Source organism: Elaeis guineensis, chromosome 1 (genome assembly GCF_000442705.2).
Source record: "Elaeis guineensis isolate ETL-2024a chromosome 1, EG11, whole genome shotgun sequence".
In the NCBI taxonomy this organism is placed as follows: Eukaryota; Viridiplantae; Streptophyta; class Magnoliopsida; order Arecales; family Arecaceae; genus Elaeis; species Elaeis guineensis.
Genome location: NC_025993.2, coordinates 88,313,371 through 88,330,109, shown reverse-complemented (window position 1 = coordinate 88,330,109; position 16,739 = coordinate 88,313,371). Strand labels below are relative to the sequence as shown.

Here is a 16,739-nt window from a genome sequence, read left to right as displayed (position 1 = left end):
TATGTATTGATTATTGTCGAAATTACTGCCCGTACTTTTGTTGGCAAATCTGCTGAGAGAACTTGCTGAAAGAATTTATCAAACTTTTCCGCTCTGCGCTTCCTATTCTTGCACCCATGCTTATAAGAACATAAGGCCACAATTAGATCGGGTTGACCTATGATCTGACCCAATCTGGCCCACTTAGATCCAATCCGATCAGTTTTAAAGGATACAGAGAGAGAGAGAAAGAGGTCAAGTTCTAAAATTAGATCTATTTCATTTTTTGAGTCAGATCTAGATTTATTGAATTTGATCCAACTTAATCTGGTTGATTTCTGGATCAATTTTAAATCTTCTATTCTATTATCCAATTTGATCCGACCCATTCTGAACTCAATACACTGTTAGGACAAGAACACATTTGGGCCTCTAAGTTGTAATTTAAGACGTATGGACAAAGTCTTTAACATCAAGATAAACTGAAAATTATTTTTATATCTTAATTTATTTTGAGAATAATATTATTTATTATCTATTTTATATAATTAACAGTAATTGACTATGCAGTTATTAAAATGTAGTTGGCTACATTTGATTTGGACCCAACTTGGACCGATTTAGACTTGGATTTTTTGGGTTGGGGCCGGCATATACATGGATCCGATCCAACTTGATTGATCCATTGGATTGAAAATTTTGACCCTGGACATCCGGTCTTTTATTGGACAAGGACATTAGGATTCGATTAAAGAACTAGATTGGGTTGGAATCACTTATGACCCAATTCAACTCGACTTGGTCCAACTCGACCCATCTACACCCTTATAAAGTCCTATAGAAGTTGAAGAATGGTCAAACTATAACTGGTTGAAAAGCGGCTTGCAAACTTTACCTAGTATTTAATAAAAAAATCACTAGAGTCGAACAAAGATTCGAGGAAGGTTTTAGAAGGTACTAGCTCATCAAATTTAAAAATTTTTGGCAATTGGACTAAGTGGTCTAGAATGAAATCCTATGTTTACTAAAATTTGAGGATTAGGGGTATTTGAGAAAAGAGCTGCCCCAACTCGATAGCTCATTATCTAGGGGTCTTCTATCGGAAAAAAAAAAGAAGGATGGTGGAGGTATTGGTACCTTCAAATACAATAATGCAATAATCACTATATAGAAATTCATAAGTCAATGTCAAAATTGAATATTAAAAATGATGCTTTTTTCTATGACAAATTACCAAACTGAAAAAAGGAACTTATTTTTGAAAATGTTAAAATTTTCATCATCATCACCAAATTTCATCAGAGGCCTCAAGATTGATAGCTTATGATTCTCTCTACCTTCTTTACTTTTCATTGATCACACTTTTTGTTGCATGGTGTAAACCTTCTCAAGCTGTGGCACACCATGGCATTCAGTATGTTTTATAAAAATATGGCTTGATGGTGTCAATTTGTTCAGAAATTTCTACATCAGTCATCACTGCATCATTGCATCGTTAGAGTTTTTGTTGCATAAGGGGCTGGAAGCCATTACACATGCATCTGGAAGTTCACTATTAATAGGGTTTTCTGGTCTTGATGATGGTTCATTTATTTCTGATTCTTAAAATGATCTTGATTGAGGAGAACCTAGGGTCATTTTGATTGAGGGGAGTTTAACTTTGGAATAGAAACAAATGACTTCCTTTCTAGCCGTTCGGTTGGGGGGTTTCATTTTGATTCTGATTCTAAATGACAATATAAATGTTCTAATCTCTCAAAATCTAATCCTTACTTTCTCCTAAAATTTAAATTCCACTCCAATTTCAGCCATGAACTAAACACATCGGAAGATATGGCTATTCCAATTCCTATTTCAATCTATTTCGATTCTAATTTTGGTCGTGAACCAAATACATCCTTAATTTTAGTAAATTAGGTTCAGTAGTAGCTATGCCTTCCATGTCTACACCTACAATCATGTGATGAATACTTTTATAATCTATATAAACTCACATTATAACAATTTTGAATTATAAATGCTGCATTTAATTTTTTATTTAGGGTTCATTTGGTTTGTTAATAAATCAGAATCAGAATTGAAATTGAATGGAATGGGAATCAGAATGGTTATATTTTTTGACATATTTGGTATGTGACTAAAATTAGAATTGAAATGAGATTTGAATGTTAGGCCAAGTCAGAATTAGATTTTGGAGAATAAGGATATTCCCATTCCTCTCTGGAATTGGAATAAGAATATGACTCTTTTTAACTGGATGGCCAAAATCGAAGTCATTCGTTCATATTTCCATTCTAGAGCCCAACTTCCCCCAATCATATGTGCTCTTATATCTTATTTGTTGCAGCAGTCTAAGATGCAAAATAGTAACTGCTACAGCTAAGTAGAACCCTTAAATTGTTAACGACACAAACTTATGCATGATAAATAAATATGACTAGCACGAGCAAAGCAAGCAGCAAAGTATACTGTACATAACTTGTAGGTGATACAAAATAAAAAGGAATCACAAGCATTCAAGTTCTTTTAGTAATCATAGAGAGCAAATACAGAAGTAAAATCTTCATACAGTTCGCTTAAGGACATTGAAGATGTTCCCAGTAATAAATTGGAAAAATTGGATGGCAACTCCTCCAAAAGAGTCATCAATACGACCTTAAAACAAATTGAAAGAAGATGAGCTGGTCTGCAAAATTGAAATTAGTGCAAGCTCGATACATGGTCACTTGATAAGGGCAATAGCTTTTTCAAGGTATGATTGGTGGTTCATTTCATCTTCTTTTTAGCTTTTTTCTCAATATTTTAAAATTTAGATTTTGGAGAACAAGTATTTACTGGATAAATTTGAATGTGGAACTTCAGATTTTTTTCTTGATTTTGTTTGGAGACTTCTTTTGGTTTTTGTCTTGGAGATGGGTGTTTGCTCATTTTTGTTTCCAAGATTTGATTTTTCCCCCCTCCCTAATCTTACTCAAAACGATAATCTTTTTTGTCTGAGATTGCTTGTTTTGCTTATATTTATTTTTGTTTTATTTTTGTTTTCTTGTACAAAAAGGGAATACAATCATTTTGGTTTTGGGGTGTGGGTGATGGTTGGGTATCTGCAGTCGAACAAGCATTACACGACGGTAAGCATGGGCATATCACTTACACCTCATCTACTTCTCTCCTCATCCACCGCTCCCTCTTCTAAGTCCAGCTAGAATAGTATTTATTGTTACATATAATACAACTATCTATGTGCATAATCTATTTGATAAGAAATATTATCTCTTATTCAATAGAACATCTAAAAAATTTAAAATCTATCTCTTTATATTTTATTTTCTTTATTTATTTATTTATTTTTTGTATATATTTTGTTGTATCACCCCCATCGGGCATTTTGCTTGTATCAACTAAACAAAATTTGCTCTTGGGATGATGGCAAAGACAAAGAGAGAAAAAAAGGAATGGAAATAAAAAAACAACAATGGATGCGAAGGGGCAGCTGCTTGAGATCTCCTCAACGCTTCTATTTCTTTTATTGACATTTATTATTTTATATGTAATATAAATAAAAATAGAGAAGAATAATCAAAGCAACGGTTACAAACTAAATTATATAGTGTATATTATCATTGAGTAAATGAATTATGAATTGGGATTCAAATTCCCAATTTTCTCAGCCAAATGAGTCAAGCTCCCGGACACCCATAAGTTGAAGGAAATGGTCCAGGAGATGAGGGAGCGGGATCACACAAATTGAAATACCTTCGGCGTTCCGGTCCGCAGCGACGGCAATCTTATACTGCCATAAGGCCTATGAGGCGTTGGTAGCGCCTCTGCTCGATTTCTTAAAATATTATGTTCAAAAGAATGAGTAATCTAATCTGAAAAATATGCGACTGCAAAGAAATAAATATATCGTTTCACCTCGAACGCTCCTATGGTTAGAGTTGGTCTTTGCGGAATTCGATAGATATAGAATGGAAACATCAGGATTTTTAACCTCTTCTAACATAAAATAAAATAAAAAAATAGTTAATTTTGACATAAAATAATAGAAAAAGATGATCTACATCACTTTGCTGAAATAAAATAAAATAATTTTGTCAAGCTACATGTTTGTTGGATCATTTCTTGGGTTTCCTGTACAAGCCTCATCTGTAAATCGGTTAAAGGAGCAGTGGGTACTTGGTAGGCGTGTAGCTATAGGCCTTTAAAAGATGAGAACCTGTTAATCTCTATCCACCAAAAGATTCCAACCACTCCTTTCCATTCTCCAGTTGTTGGATGCCATTTTATCTTTTAAGAAAAATTTAGACCAAAAAAAAAAAAAAATCATGCCGCCAGATACTCCTTCCCTACCGCCTGCCTCCTCCCGAAAAAAATATTTCATATATTTTATAATATTTTATATTTTAATTATTACTTTTTACAAAAATAATTTTTTGATAAAAATGCGAAATTACCTATAGATATTTTTAAAACTTTATTGCTAAAAGTATTTAAAATATTAGCAACTTTTTTATGCGCTACTACATTTACATATAGTTTTTCTTACACAATATTTGACACAAAATTATTATTATTTTATATTATTTTTTGAGTTTAAATAATTTTAACTTTTAATATCTTAATACAAATCAAATCGAACCAGTAACTTGAACTCTTAACTAGATCAATCTTCGTACAAGTTTAATAACCATATCTAAGATCTTTAATTATCTCACGTAGACTCTCAACCAAACCAATATTCATGCAATTTAATAACCATGTCGTGGATCTTTGATTATCTCAATGCAGCCTACATAGTGAATTATATTACCATCTTTTAAGATTATATGATTGACATTAGTTCTTATCATCAAATTCCACTAAAATTCTGATTTATATCTAAATAATATCCGACATATATCCAATTTTTATATAGAAAAATATAGATATAGCCAATATCCTACTTTATGAATATAATTAATATCTAATCTGCATACATATCCATTTAGAACAAATTTGTATCCATATTTATTGAAAAATATAAAGACAATATATGTATAGATTCTATCCCTATCTAATCCATTTTCAACCCTAACGTGAACCCTTCTCAGCTTCACAAAAATTGGAGTTTCACAAAATGTACCTAGCAATAATCAACTTCTCCTGCATGGCATGCCTTCCTCGGTAGCTGACACTGCTGGCATCCAACAGTCACTTATGAAGACGCATCATGTGGAAAAAAAAAAGATGAAAAAATGAAAGAAAATTTGGTAGATTAATATTCTCTTTATTTGTATAATCACAACTCAGACATCACAAAACAAGAACTTGAACTGCAATAGTTCACAGGTCCAGAATATGATCTCTGTGCCAATCCAGGTATACAACTGCGGCATATTCTGTGCCAGACAACTGATGGCGAATCCAAAGCTCATGGACCCTTGGTTACGTTTTACAGGCTTTATCAGATAGGATTTTTGCCACAAATAAATTTCCCTATCAAGATTAAATTCGAATTTACAAGAAACAAACTTTCCAAAATGCGGCATGGTTCTTGTGAAGCAGTAAAGAATAGTGACAGAAGTTTTCACTGATCACATCTGAGTGCTACTAGTGGTGTCAATCCTCAACATCTTCATTTTGACCATCTGGCTGTCCAGTTCTATCATTTCCATAATCTATCCATGGAAGTAGCGACTCTAAGAAAACAATTGCAGCATTGCGACCGGCAAGCTCGCGTGGGGCACGAGCCCTCTCAGGAGGGCCTTCTCTATCACCATCTTGCATCTCATGCACCATCTGTGGACCAACCATAAAGTGCCGTAGTTCTTCAGGAGGAATTGATGGTACTGTATCAGAGAAATCTGAAACCATCAGATGTGAATACCTGCCACAAAAGAATAAGATATAAATAATATGCTAAAAATTAAAGATAAAATTCAGGCATTTATACTTTTGCAATGTGTTTTGATGACCAAATTGGTTCAGCTTGATTTATCCCACTACTATAACGATAACCAAGCAACAACTGCCTATCCAAAAGAACATCGTCTGCTACTCTCACACAGACAGAAAAGGGGTGCTAATCAAACTGAACATATACGTAACTCTGCCTACAAAAGAGCATCATTTGTATTTTTGTGCTTTGTGGATAAGGTATATTACTAGAAAAAAGCTTGTATTCTCAAAACTGTTCTAATTATACAGACAGTATCTGTCTGAAGAGACTTGAATCCTTCAAATTAGCTGGGGTTTCACAAAAATACTAGACATCAGATAATAATAATTCAAGGGTAGAAAGGAAAAGGGGGCATAGAAGGACTTACTCATTCTTCTCCGATGAAAATGCCTCTTTCCTAACACATGACCAATCCCTAGCTTCACTGCTATTTTGTTTAAGTGACTCGACCACTAGCAGAGCAGCCTCCTTCAATAAATTCTGCAGTTCTGGAAACCTCCATATAAGATAACTCCGTTCTACGTATATATTGATCAGATGCTCTAAGGACGGGCTTCCTGCTTTTGCTGAGCCAAAAAATGAATTTTTGAGTATTTGTGCCCATACTGATTCCTTCAGAGGTGCCTTGGCAACTAATTTCTGAAGCACCAATGGGTGAAGCATCAAAGCTTGCTTCATAAGATCACTTGACGTGGCCTTTTCAGTCTGTGCAGTATCCTCTTTAGATGCACCATCCTGCTCAAGATAAAATCGAGCAACAGCAAGAGAATATGAGAAATTAGGGAACAGCCACAAAGAGTTATCACTTCTATACTCCTCAGCAAATTGTTCCAACCACAGATACTCCTGTGCCCTCAGCGAGAAGTAATCAATGCAAAATAATGCTCCCATTGGATCATCAGAATCTAGTGATAACATAAGCTTGCAGACCTCTAGAGCCGATCGATGACAGCCACGTTTGTCCATGTTCTTCATGTGGTTGAAAAGGGCTGAGAATAGTGGTTTATTTGTATCATGATGGTATTTTAACTGACAATTACCTTGTAGAGGGTTAAACAATGGATGCCATGCACACTCCAATGCAAATAAACACTTCCCAATCGCATCAGCAGATGACTGATGCTCTCCAGAATATTTGAAAATCTCGGCAAATGTCAATAAAGATTCAATATGATAAGGATGGTGCTCTACGATACTTGCAATAGCATTGAGGTCATTGGCTGCTTTGGCAGCTTCAAATGCTTCTTGGGCATGACCATAAGATGGGGAATGCACATACCTACGAGATACATTTAAGACTTTATTGATAAAAGATATCTTGAGGAGAAATTTAACAGCTAGCATACTCGCAACCAAGGTACCATCAGTTTGCATATAATATAGAAGATTAAGTCCAAAAATCTCTTTCCCTAGAGAGTAGAACATTTAAAACACACCGATAAATCCAGATGGATGGGTAAAACTTAATGCAAATATGACAGTCACTTTGTCCTTGCACTATCTGAGTACAGTTCATGGATGATAGAATCTGGTAGGGGAATATGATGTTGTATACACTTCAGCATTTCACAAAACTAGTCAACATGATAGCAATATGTAAGTTACATTTCCCAGATACACCAATTTCTTAGTCCTTGCCATGCATGACATTAGCAATATGCTATATAACCCATGTTGAGAGATTCATAAAAACTTTGTACAAGGAATAATAATGAGGCAAAAACTCATGTAAGAGAAGCAGGATTTTATTAGCCAATGTCAAATAATCAAATGATGTTATAGTTAAGGAAACTAAGAAAGAAACATGAAATACACCAACAAAATAATAAGCGAAGAAGCCCGTTACTCTTAGAAAAAGGTGGAACAGTCCCAGCAACGGTAAAACTTGATAAATCAAATATGCAAAAGTTTGCCCAGAATACATTGCCCCACACAACACAGTGCTTGCTCCTCATCCGTAAAATCCTGTGCATGATTCATGAAGAGGGGTAGATGCATGTATATGATTTACTATGTGTTTTCCACAATCCTGTTCATGCCTTGTATATGGTATGATTAGAATATGGTCTCTAGCTGGTGATTTTTTTTTTTTTTTGTCTTTCTGTATGGGCAATACCAAGGATTTGAAAATGGGACCTCCTCCAAGGGCAAGTCCTTGAGGGAGAGGTGCCATCCAACTGAGCCAAGAGTTATTGGCCTCTAGTTGGTGGTAGTTGCTACATGCTTACAAAATAAAGATCAAAATTAGTGGGGATATTACATCATTTTTTTTTAAAATGTGAAAAATGAAGCATATATTATGGATCATAGAAAAGGATTACACAAAGGTTTGCATCCATTATGGTTAAAATTTGATAATTAATTAATGGGGGAAATGCTGTTGTACATGGTCCTAATTATACAAGGTACCTAATATATCATATTGTTAGAAAGAACATGTGGAGAAAGAATTTCATTAGGGCATTATCACCATGATACAGTTCATGTAGTTACTGCTAACATAATTACTTTTTAAGATCCTAACTTTTCAAAGCAATAAATGAGTTCATGGACAAGCAAGGAGTTTAAGGCCTTGCTAAGTTGTAATCATCCTACAATTTAAGATTAAGAGGTCACCTAAAATAATTCTGGTGGTCCTTCATTTCTAGAAGTTCCATAGACATAGATCCATCCCAACGAGGCCAATAGCTTGATGGAGAAATAAGAATTGTCTTCCTCGGATTGTGGGCTGCACGCCGGCCACCGCGCATCTGTCTTGAGCTGCCACTAGAGTGATGATTTTCAAATGAGTTGACAACCTTAGAACCAAATATTTTTCTAAGTTCATTTTCAGCTTTCAGATATCTTGGATCCACGAGTAGAACAGAAGATGTGACATGCTTCTTAGTATTAGTCTGAGCCTCATCGCTCACTGCTTTGATATTCTCAGGTCCGATCTGATGAGAAGCCTTTCTGCAGATTGACAAATCCTCTAAAATCAAATCAAGTGATTTTTCTGCATTAGGTTTTCGAGATGCTGACTTCTCTTTGTTTTTTTTCTTCTTTTTCTTGGATTTACAGTTAGAAGCTGGATCTGCATTTGAAGAGTTTGTAACCACAGGGTATTTTTGTTCACTGGCATCTTCTGGTTGGTCTCCACCAGCAACTTCCTGTTCATCATCCTGCAACAGATAAATTTGAGCATTGAACATTATCAAGTGAACAGACACCAGATATTTATTAAGTATTTATATTGAGCCAAGTGTAGCAAAACTAATATATAGCTTCTCTCTGCCAGGACACACACAGACACATGTACAAATAAGTTATGGTTTAAGTTCAAGAAGCTAATTAAATCTATGCTGTTAATTAATTCAATTCACATGCCAGGCAGTCTTTGACCATTTCACTGTGTTTTTAATTTCTCCTTTTACTTTGCGATATATGCATCCTACATGCCAAATTGATGGAAATCAGATGATTATCTTAAAAGTTGAAAGTTGGAATCTTTTAGATGTCAAACACCATTATCAGTAATTTTGTTCATGTTTCTCTGTCACAGGATTTTTGGCTATTTGCTTCCTATTTTTTTTAAAAAAAAAATCCTTGCCTTTAGTTCCCGCAGAATTTCATCAGACAAAATTAAGAAGCTGCATTATCAAATAAATATGAAATTAAATCACTTGAATTATAAATAATAGAGTTTTCTCTTCATCAAGGACCAAATCTCTGCATGAATATGGTATCTGAAGTCTCAATTACCTATATGAAGCATTACCTTTACAGCCTGTTCTTTGGAGGATAAATAACTTACATGAGAATCTCTATTTTCTTAGGTAAGTATTTCCCAGACAACATTTATACAGAAAAATAATTTATTTATATTCTTTTATGCATTAGAAAATGTCTCCGAAATCTATTATCTATCTTCTTTTGTATTACTACTTTTCCAGAGAAGTTGCTAAATCTATCCATATTTCTCATAATACCCTTTGTTATATAAATACATCTATTATATATATTACAATTTATAATATATATAGTTTAACATATCATAATATATAATATAATATAAATAATACATCTTATTTTAATATAATATTATATATTATAATATACTATATTATATTATATATCATATAATAAATTATAATGTATTATATAATATTATTATATATTATATAATAATGATAAATTATCTTATAATAATAGATTAGTTATAATAAGATAATAATATATTATATTAGTATAATAACATATTATTATATGATAACAAATATTATCTTACATTTTATTATATCATATACATAAATGTATTAGATTATATTTTATATAATATAATATAGATAATATATATTATACTATAACATGTTATATTATAATATGTATTAATATATATATATATATATAATATCATTATTATATTATTATAATTATATGGTTAGAGGTATTTTATGAACAATAAAAAGCTTATTTTCCCGACTGATAGGAAAATGATTTACCCACCTCATAGGTGGGTAAGACTTTCTCCTATTTCACGGGTAAATGCTATCTATGAGAAAATAACTTATCCATCTAGAGAAGAATAAGAATATGGATAAGTTGATCGATGGAAAAATTGGTCTTATGGATAAGTTGATTGATGAAAAAGTTGACTAACTTTTTCCTAGTATTTACCCACCAAAGGACAGTTGAAATGGCCAAAACATATCTGTGGCAAGGTAAGAGTGTTTTGTAAGCATGCTGGTCAGACATCTACACTCGTCTGATAGCAGTTTTTTCTTACATATGTAATCCAAAAGCAAGCTTTCAAACTGAATCATGGAATCACCTTTGGATTTAGGTAGTGCTACTCAATGTATAGAATTTTACAAGACTGAAAACTTGTGGAAGTACCAGCAAAGTACGTAATGTGATATATTGTAACAGCTAGTGGTAGTTAGTATGATTAACAGATTGTAACAGCCAATGTGATTAGGACAACATTGCAAGATTTGCCCTTTTTTTTTTTTAACAGTACAATAGTCTGATGATACCTTTTGTCTTAATGTTGTTAATATGGTGCAGCATATTCATCTGCACTTACAAGTACCATCATGTGCATCTTAGAGGAAATGTATTGTATAGTCAATTTAAATGAACCTAGACAATTATAAATGTTTCAAATATAACAATGTTTATTGTAAAACCATTCATAACAGATGGATTAGGAAAAAAGCTTAAAGTTCAGCTTAGGTTATGTCATACCTAGCATAGTTAACTATTTATCAGAAGTTGACTCATTTTTCTTTGGTGCACCCCAAAGGGCATTATAAATAAGCACAACAAGAAATGCTGTCAGCGACCCAGGTGCAAATTGGTTCACCTCCATGTAGCAGTCAGTTAGCATAATGATATTTGATGGACAAGATGAGACATATGCCGGCAGTACTCTCCAAGTTTACAGCATCAGGTGCACAACCAAAGCAATATCATAGGCACACTTTTAGTTCATTTTAGGGATCCCATAATGAACTTAACTACTTCAGAATGGGAAAAAAATAATATAGTTAGCTCACAGAGAGTGACAACCGACTGGATTGGTAAAGTCACCGGGTGTTGGGCACCAATGAACTGGTTCCAATCCCTCCCTCACCCAATTTCTGTCAGGCTCCATTCTGTCCTAGTTCTCAAAAGAAATGATGATTTTGCTTTCCTTATATTAAGCTTAGGTGATAACAGAACTTAGAAGAGGTGATGTAGTAGTACCCAAATTTCAATAGCTCTGACCTAATATTCTTGCAAGCTAGTCATTTTTTCCAAGAACAAACAACATACAAAAGAGTAAATGGCTAAGCATTTTAAAAGGTTGTGCCATTACATTATGTATTAGTTTGATGATTAATAGCTTAAAAATACTTTCTCAGTACTATTAGTGTCCACAAGTGGCATATAAGCAAGAAGCATTTCTTATACCTCGGCTATCCAAAGCATATGACATTTATCAAACGTGGAAGCTTCTTTTAATAGGCATTCATTCACAAAGTCAGTCATATACCAGAGCACAAAAAGGCACTCACGTGAATTCCACATGCACAAGTCAGCATTTTCCAAAGGATTTGCCCCTAGGCAGTAGAGAAACCAGGTACTCCACTAACAACTTAAACCCACAACTGTGGTAGATTTTTCTCATGTGGGTAGCAACCAGCAAGCTTCATCTCAAGCTCCATCATCACTGAATTTTCTTGGGTACACCAAATGTCTAGGATAAATTATATTAGGTGGTAAATTTCTAGAAAGTATAAACTATGCTATTTTACAGCAACTGACCAAATATAGCTATAATTCCACATAAAATTTTGTCAGCTTATTGTAGGGACCAAAAGTTTCAGAGATTAAAATGATATCAACTTATCTGAGGAAGAAGCCCTAGAAAATACCAGAAGATGACTAGAATCAGAATAAAAATTTTCAATTATACATTTCAAGTGATAATAACTTGTAGAATTCATCCATTACAACTCTCATCCACCTACTCATATCTGAATCATTTCTTCCTATGATATAATGCTTATCATGCTTATTAATGGACCCAACATTGCTTCTATCAATGCAAGTACCATTTATGCTTGCTACCATCTAGCTAATATACTATTTGATGGATGAATATTCTCTTTGTTGATTTCAGAGTTATTTCGTACTAAACAGTGAAAATATCATTGGTGCAATTTGTACAATTGTAGACCACATTCAGATCTTATCCAACATCACATAAAAAAAAAAGCTACAGGGAAAAATTTGATAAAAATAAGGCTGAGTTAGTACCTTAAAAATTCTCGATCTTCATCCCTATCTGGCTGCTGCTTCAATTCCTCAAACAAAGCAACACGTTACAGATTGCTTTCCAATCTCAGTCACATTTTTCTAATCTACTTTAAGACATTAGCTGGAATAAACCATGTAACATTTCATTGGCAAAACCATATTTAGTTTATCATAAGAATCCTTAAAATGATTGGAAGTCCTTCAAACTAAAAGTTACAAGCCAAGACCTACATATATTACCTCACCCAAAAGCCAAGCTTATGACCCTAGTTCCTGTCCTTCAATTTAAAAATATCCTAAAGAATCTTTTCACTCAATGATTCCAGCTGAAAACTAGACAAGGTTGTATTTAGATAGCATCATAAGTCATTATCATACTTCAAGCCAGATCGTTGAAACTAAATTGTGTGCAAAATGATGATCCTGTTTCTCAATCAGAAAAGTGGGGAATCTATAAGAGAAGAGGCATGCCTGTTTGCAATATTTTCACTTGTAACCTCATAAGTTAGTACGCAGTCTTTGTTTGCCAACCAAAAGAGCCTTTCAAGAGCCAACCATTTCTATATTGCTCCTTGCCACTAAGCACGTAGCTTCATCTATAAAGGGAAAGAATAGACAGACCTAATATATAGCTACTTTTCCCTTTTCAAATGCCCATACCATGTTCTAGATTCTTTTCCATATTTTCCTAAATAAGGGTAATCCTCCGATTAGATAAAATAATAGTTCAATAAATTCCACTTCGTTGAGACCTCCTCCAACAACTCTAGCAAGTCTATTTCCAAAAATAAATACACAACCTAAAATAAATCTAAGCGGAATTTGGATACAACAATTATGAAAAGGAAAAGGTGCTTAGACCACTACCGTAGAATTGTAGAACCTTCGAAAAACTTTGATTAGACTTTGAAACATATCTTAATACCCCTATTATGATCTCAAATCAATTTTTCTCCCAAAATACAACCCACTGTGCCCGTGCCCTTTTAACAATGAGCAAGCATCATAAATGATTTCAGTTCATACTCCAATACAATATTGATAACACTAAATAAGAACCACAAAAGGAGAGAGAAAAAGGAGTGAAGAGAGAGGAGGTACGCAACAAAGACTCTCACCAAGCATTTAGAACAATTTCTCCAACAAAATCATAAATAAACTCAAAATATTGAGTTTGTACCTTTTACACAATTTCCCACCCTCCACAAACTTCAGGGAAAACCTGATCACAAGCCACCCTCCCTCCGTTGTTTCCTTTGTACCAAATGCATGGAAAAGTTCCATTACAACCTTAGTGTTAGGGCACAACAATGAAAGTTGCCATTTTAAGCACTTCTTGAGAAGTAGTGCCTCTTCTTTCAGAGCTCTAAAAATAAAACTACAGGTTCGATACCCTCAGTTTAAAGCACATCAATTTCCTCGTCACCAATTATCTTTTCTAAATTTTAGTTACCACCCTTTTTATATCAGGCAAAATTTAACAGAGAACAAAATAATCATTTGCAAATGAATTCTTTTCAGGCATATTCACATAACATGGATCCAGAAGATGCCCTTCAAGGAATTGAAAAGTTCAATCCTATCCCTATTGAAGGAAGTCTAACTTTTGTAAATAAATCCCTTTCAGATATGGTTGCATAATGTGGCCTAAATTACATTTCTAGAGATCAAATTTGACAATGATTACTGGAGATAGGGGGAGCAGAAAGAGAACTTTTTTATTTTTGCTATCAAAATGACATCCACAGTTCAGATTACTCCATTGAAACCCTCATGCCAATTCGATTCCAAGCCCATTCAAAACTCTCGACCGAGTGATGGTTGAGCCTCACCAGACACCTTCTTCACATTTCTCAGGGTTATAAAAAGTCTTATTGCCGGTAAGGGAACTTCAACTATGTCTACCATAAATCATGAAGAAAAGATTTGGTAACAGATGTCACAAGAGTGAAATGCTGTTATATTGCTAAAATCCAAAGATAAATTCAGATCTGACATAGCAAACTCCACAAGGCATTGAATCCCAAAACCAGAGCCAAATCCTCAAGCCAAGGTAGAAGGAAAAGGAAGAACATGATAGTGAAAAAGAAGAAAACAAAGAAAAAATCCATTCTTTTTCCATATATTGGCAGTGTTCTCACCCCCACCATTATAGGCCATAGTAATCCTAAGAAAACTCATATAGTCTTAACCATTCATTTGACCAAGTTAATTATGATCCTATTCCTAATATGCCTGTATTCCTATTTTAGCACTTCTGGCTACCACAGTTCAGGTAAAACTTGAAATATACTCATTTGATGAATCAAACGCATCCAAAAGACATGTCTTATTGTGCACCCTAAAATCATGCAGACATTAGCTACGATAGATGCCTGTCACATTACAACCTTTAAAAGCTACAATTATAATTAAAATCAGACACATAAAAAGATGCTATAATTAAATTTTACTCATAACTTCTAATCTGACCTAGACCCCTGTCCGGTACTAAGATAGACCACTTGAGTCTGAAAAGGTAAAACTATATCAAAAAAACAAACTTCCAGGCACAGAGTGCATTGTAAAAGTCCTAATAGTTTCCAGTTGTTACACAGTATAGGTGGAGAAATAGACATTATACAGAACATTGAATACCTCAACCACCTAACTAGTTGTCTCCTATGACCTACATTTGACGGCCTTACCTTTTCCTCAAATAGAATGTTGCATATGACGGACCTTGCTAAAGCAGAAGATTTACTCCCATTTTTTGTGCATTAACTTGCATTTGGGCATTCAATGAAATGAACAAGCCATCTTGAATGAACTTGAATTAACCTGAAAACTTGAATTCCTGCAAGACTAGTCACAACTCTCACTTTCAAAGGGGTAAAGGAATTCCCAGACGTTCATAATAATATAGTTCCCTTTTCTTGAAAAGATCAGGCTTTGCCTAATCTATCTCTCCAAAAAATGGTTCTCTTTTTTCTGTCAGTTCATATATCTCCATAGTTCACTCAAACCATACAAACTCCCAAAATCCATGCATAATAGATCATCCAGAAAACGACAAAAAAACCCACGAAATAAAGCTATTCCTATCGCATTTCTACCAAATATAGATCAAGAAACCTAGTTTCTGAGGAAAGCTGAGCACCGACCTGGTCGTCGAGGAGATCAAAGGGGTTCTTGGAAGGGGCGGCGGCGACCGGAGAATCGGAATCTTCGTCGCCGCCACCGCCGGCGTCAAGCTCCGGATTTAGGCCGGACGGCCCCAAGCTCTTCTCCTCCTCCTGCTCTTTGAGCACCCTCCTCAGCAATCGGGCGGACATGGCTCCCCCACCTCGATTGATGCGTACTTCCTCTCGGCACCGCAGAAGCTCTCTTGGCGGTTAGGGTTGCGGTTTTTTCTTCGTTTTTTATCTTTTCCACCCCTCCCGAAGGCAAGAGAGGAAGGGAGAATGAGCTGCTGTCCGTCGGGTTCATTTACGCGGCTTTAGAATTGATATTTTTATCGGCCGATATCTCGGTCAGCCGGTTTCCACTTGGAGTGGGGTCATGTTTGTCACTTAATCATCTTTACAGTTTATAAAATTCAAAGCATGCTTACCGGCCCCTATAGCTCAGTGGTAGAGCGTCAGTCTTGTAAACTGAAGGTCCGTAGTTCGATCCTGCGTGGGGGCAGTAAACCACCTATTTGAGGGTAAAGCCCCACCTATATACTAATTCATGTTTTTATCTTTTTTTCCGCTTCTACCATCTGATAACTCTTAATCTTTAGAACTATAACTTTCAAATTGAAAATTTAATTTAAAATAATTCATTTAACATATAGTTTATTTTTCTCTTCAGATTCACTTTGTATATTTCTTTTATTTATGTTAGCTTATTATTTTAATTAATTTTGTCTGCAAAATTATAATTTTACCATTGAAATTGCAAACATACAATATATTTTGAAGGGCCATTACTTTTTTATTTTCAAAACTATTACTTTCTAATTAAAAATAAAAATACAAATAAAATTGACTTTTTAAATTTATAACCTTATAACTTT

At 34.3% G+C, this 16,739-nt stretch overlaps 1 protein-coding gene and 1 non-coding gene across 2 annotated transcripts; one reads left to right on the top strand and one right to left on the bottom strand.

Moving 5' to 3' along the window:
- Positions 1 to 5,214: 5,214 nt before the first annotated feature.
- LOC105038114 (uncharacterized) lies at positions 5,215 to 16,148 on the bottom strand. Its single transcript, XM_010913806.2, has 4 exons — positions 15,844 to 16,148; positions 8,534 to 9,078; positions 6,285 to 7,196; positions 5,215 to 5,845 (listed from the first exon to the last, which is right to left on the bottom strand). The coding sequence occupies exons 1-4, from the start codon at positions 16,012 to 16,014 to the stop codon at positions 5,578 to 5,580; spliced, it is 1,896 nt and encodes a 631-aa protein (XP_010912108.1). The 5' UTR covers positions 16,015 to 16,148; the 3' UTR covers positions 5,215 to 5,577.
- Positions 16,149 to 16,294: 146 nt separating this feature from the next.
- TRNAT-UGU (transfer RNA threonine (anticodon UGU)) lies at positions 16,295 to 16,366 on the top strand. Its single transcript has one exon. It is a non-coding gene; the product is annotated as a tRNA-Thr (tRNA).
- Positions 16,367 to 16,739: the final 373 nt, after the last annotated feature.

What these genes read in the sequence shown, in the direction of transcription:
- LOC105038114 (XM_010913806.2), bottom strand. Translation starts at nt 16,014, where the DNA reads ATGTCCGCCCGATTGCTGAGGAGGGTGCTCAAAGAGCAGGAGGAGGAG. An exon ending in TTGATCTCCTCGACGACCAG is followed by an intron (nt 9,079 to 15,843) that starts GTCGGTGCTCAG and finishes TATCTGTTGCAG; the next exon opens with GATGATGAACAGGAAGTTGC. An exon ending in TTTTCATCGGAGAAGAATGA is followed by an intron (nt 5,846 to 6,284) that starts GTAAGTCCTTCT and finishes CTTTTGTGGCAG; the next exon opens with GTATTCACATCTGATGGTTT.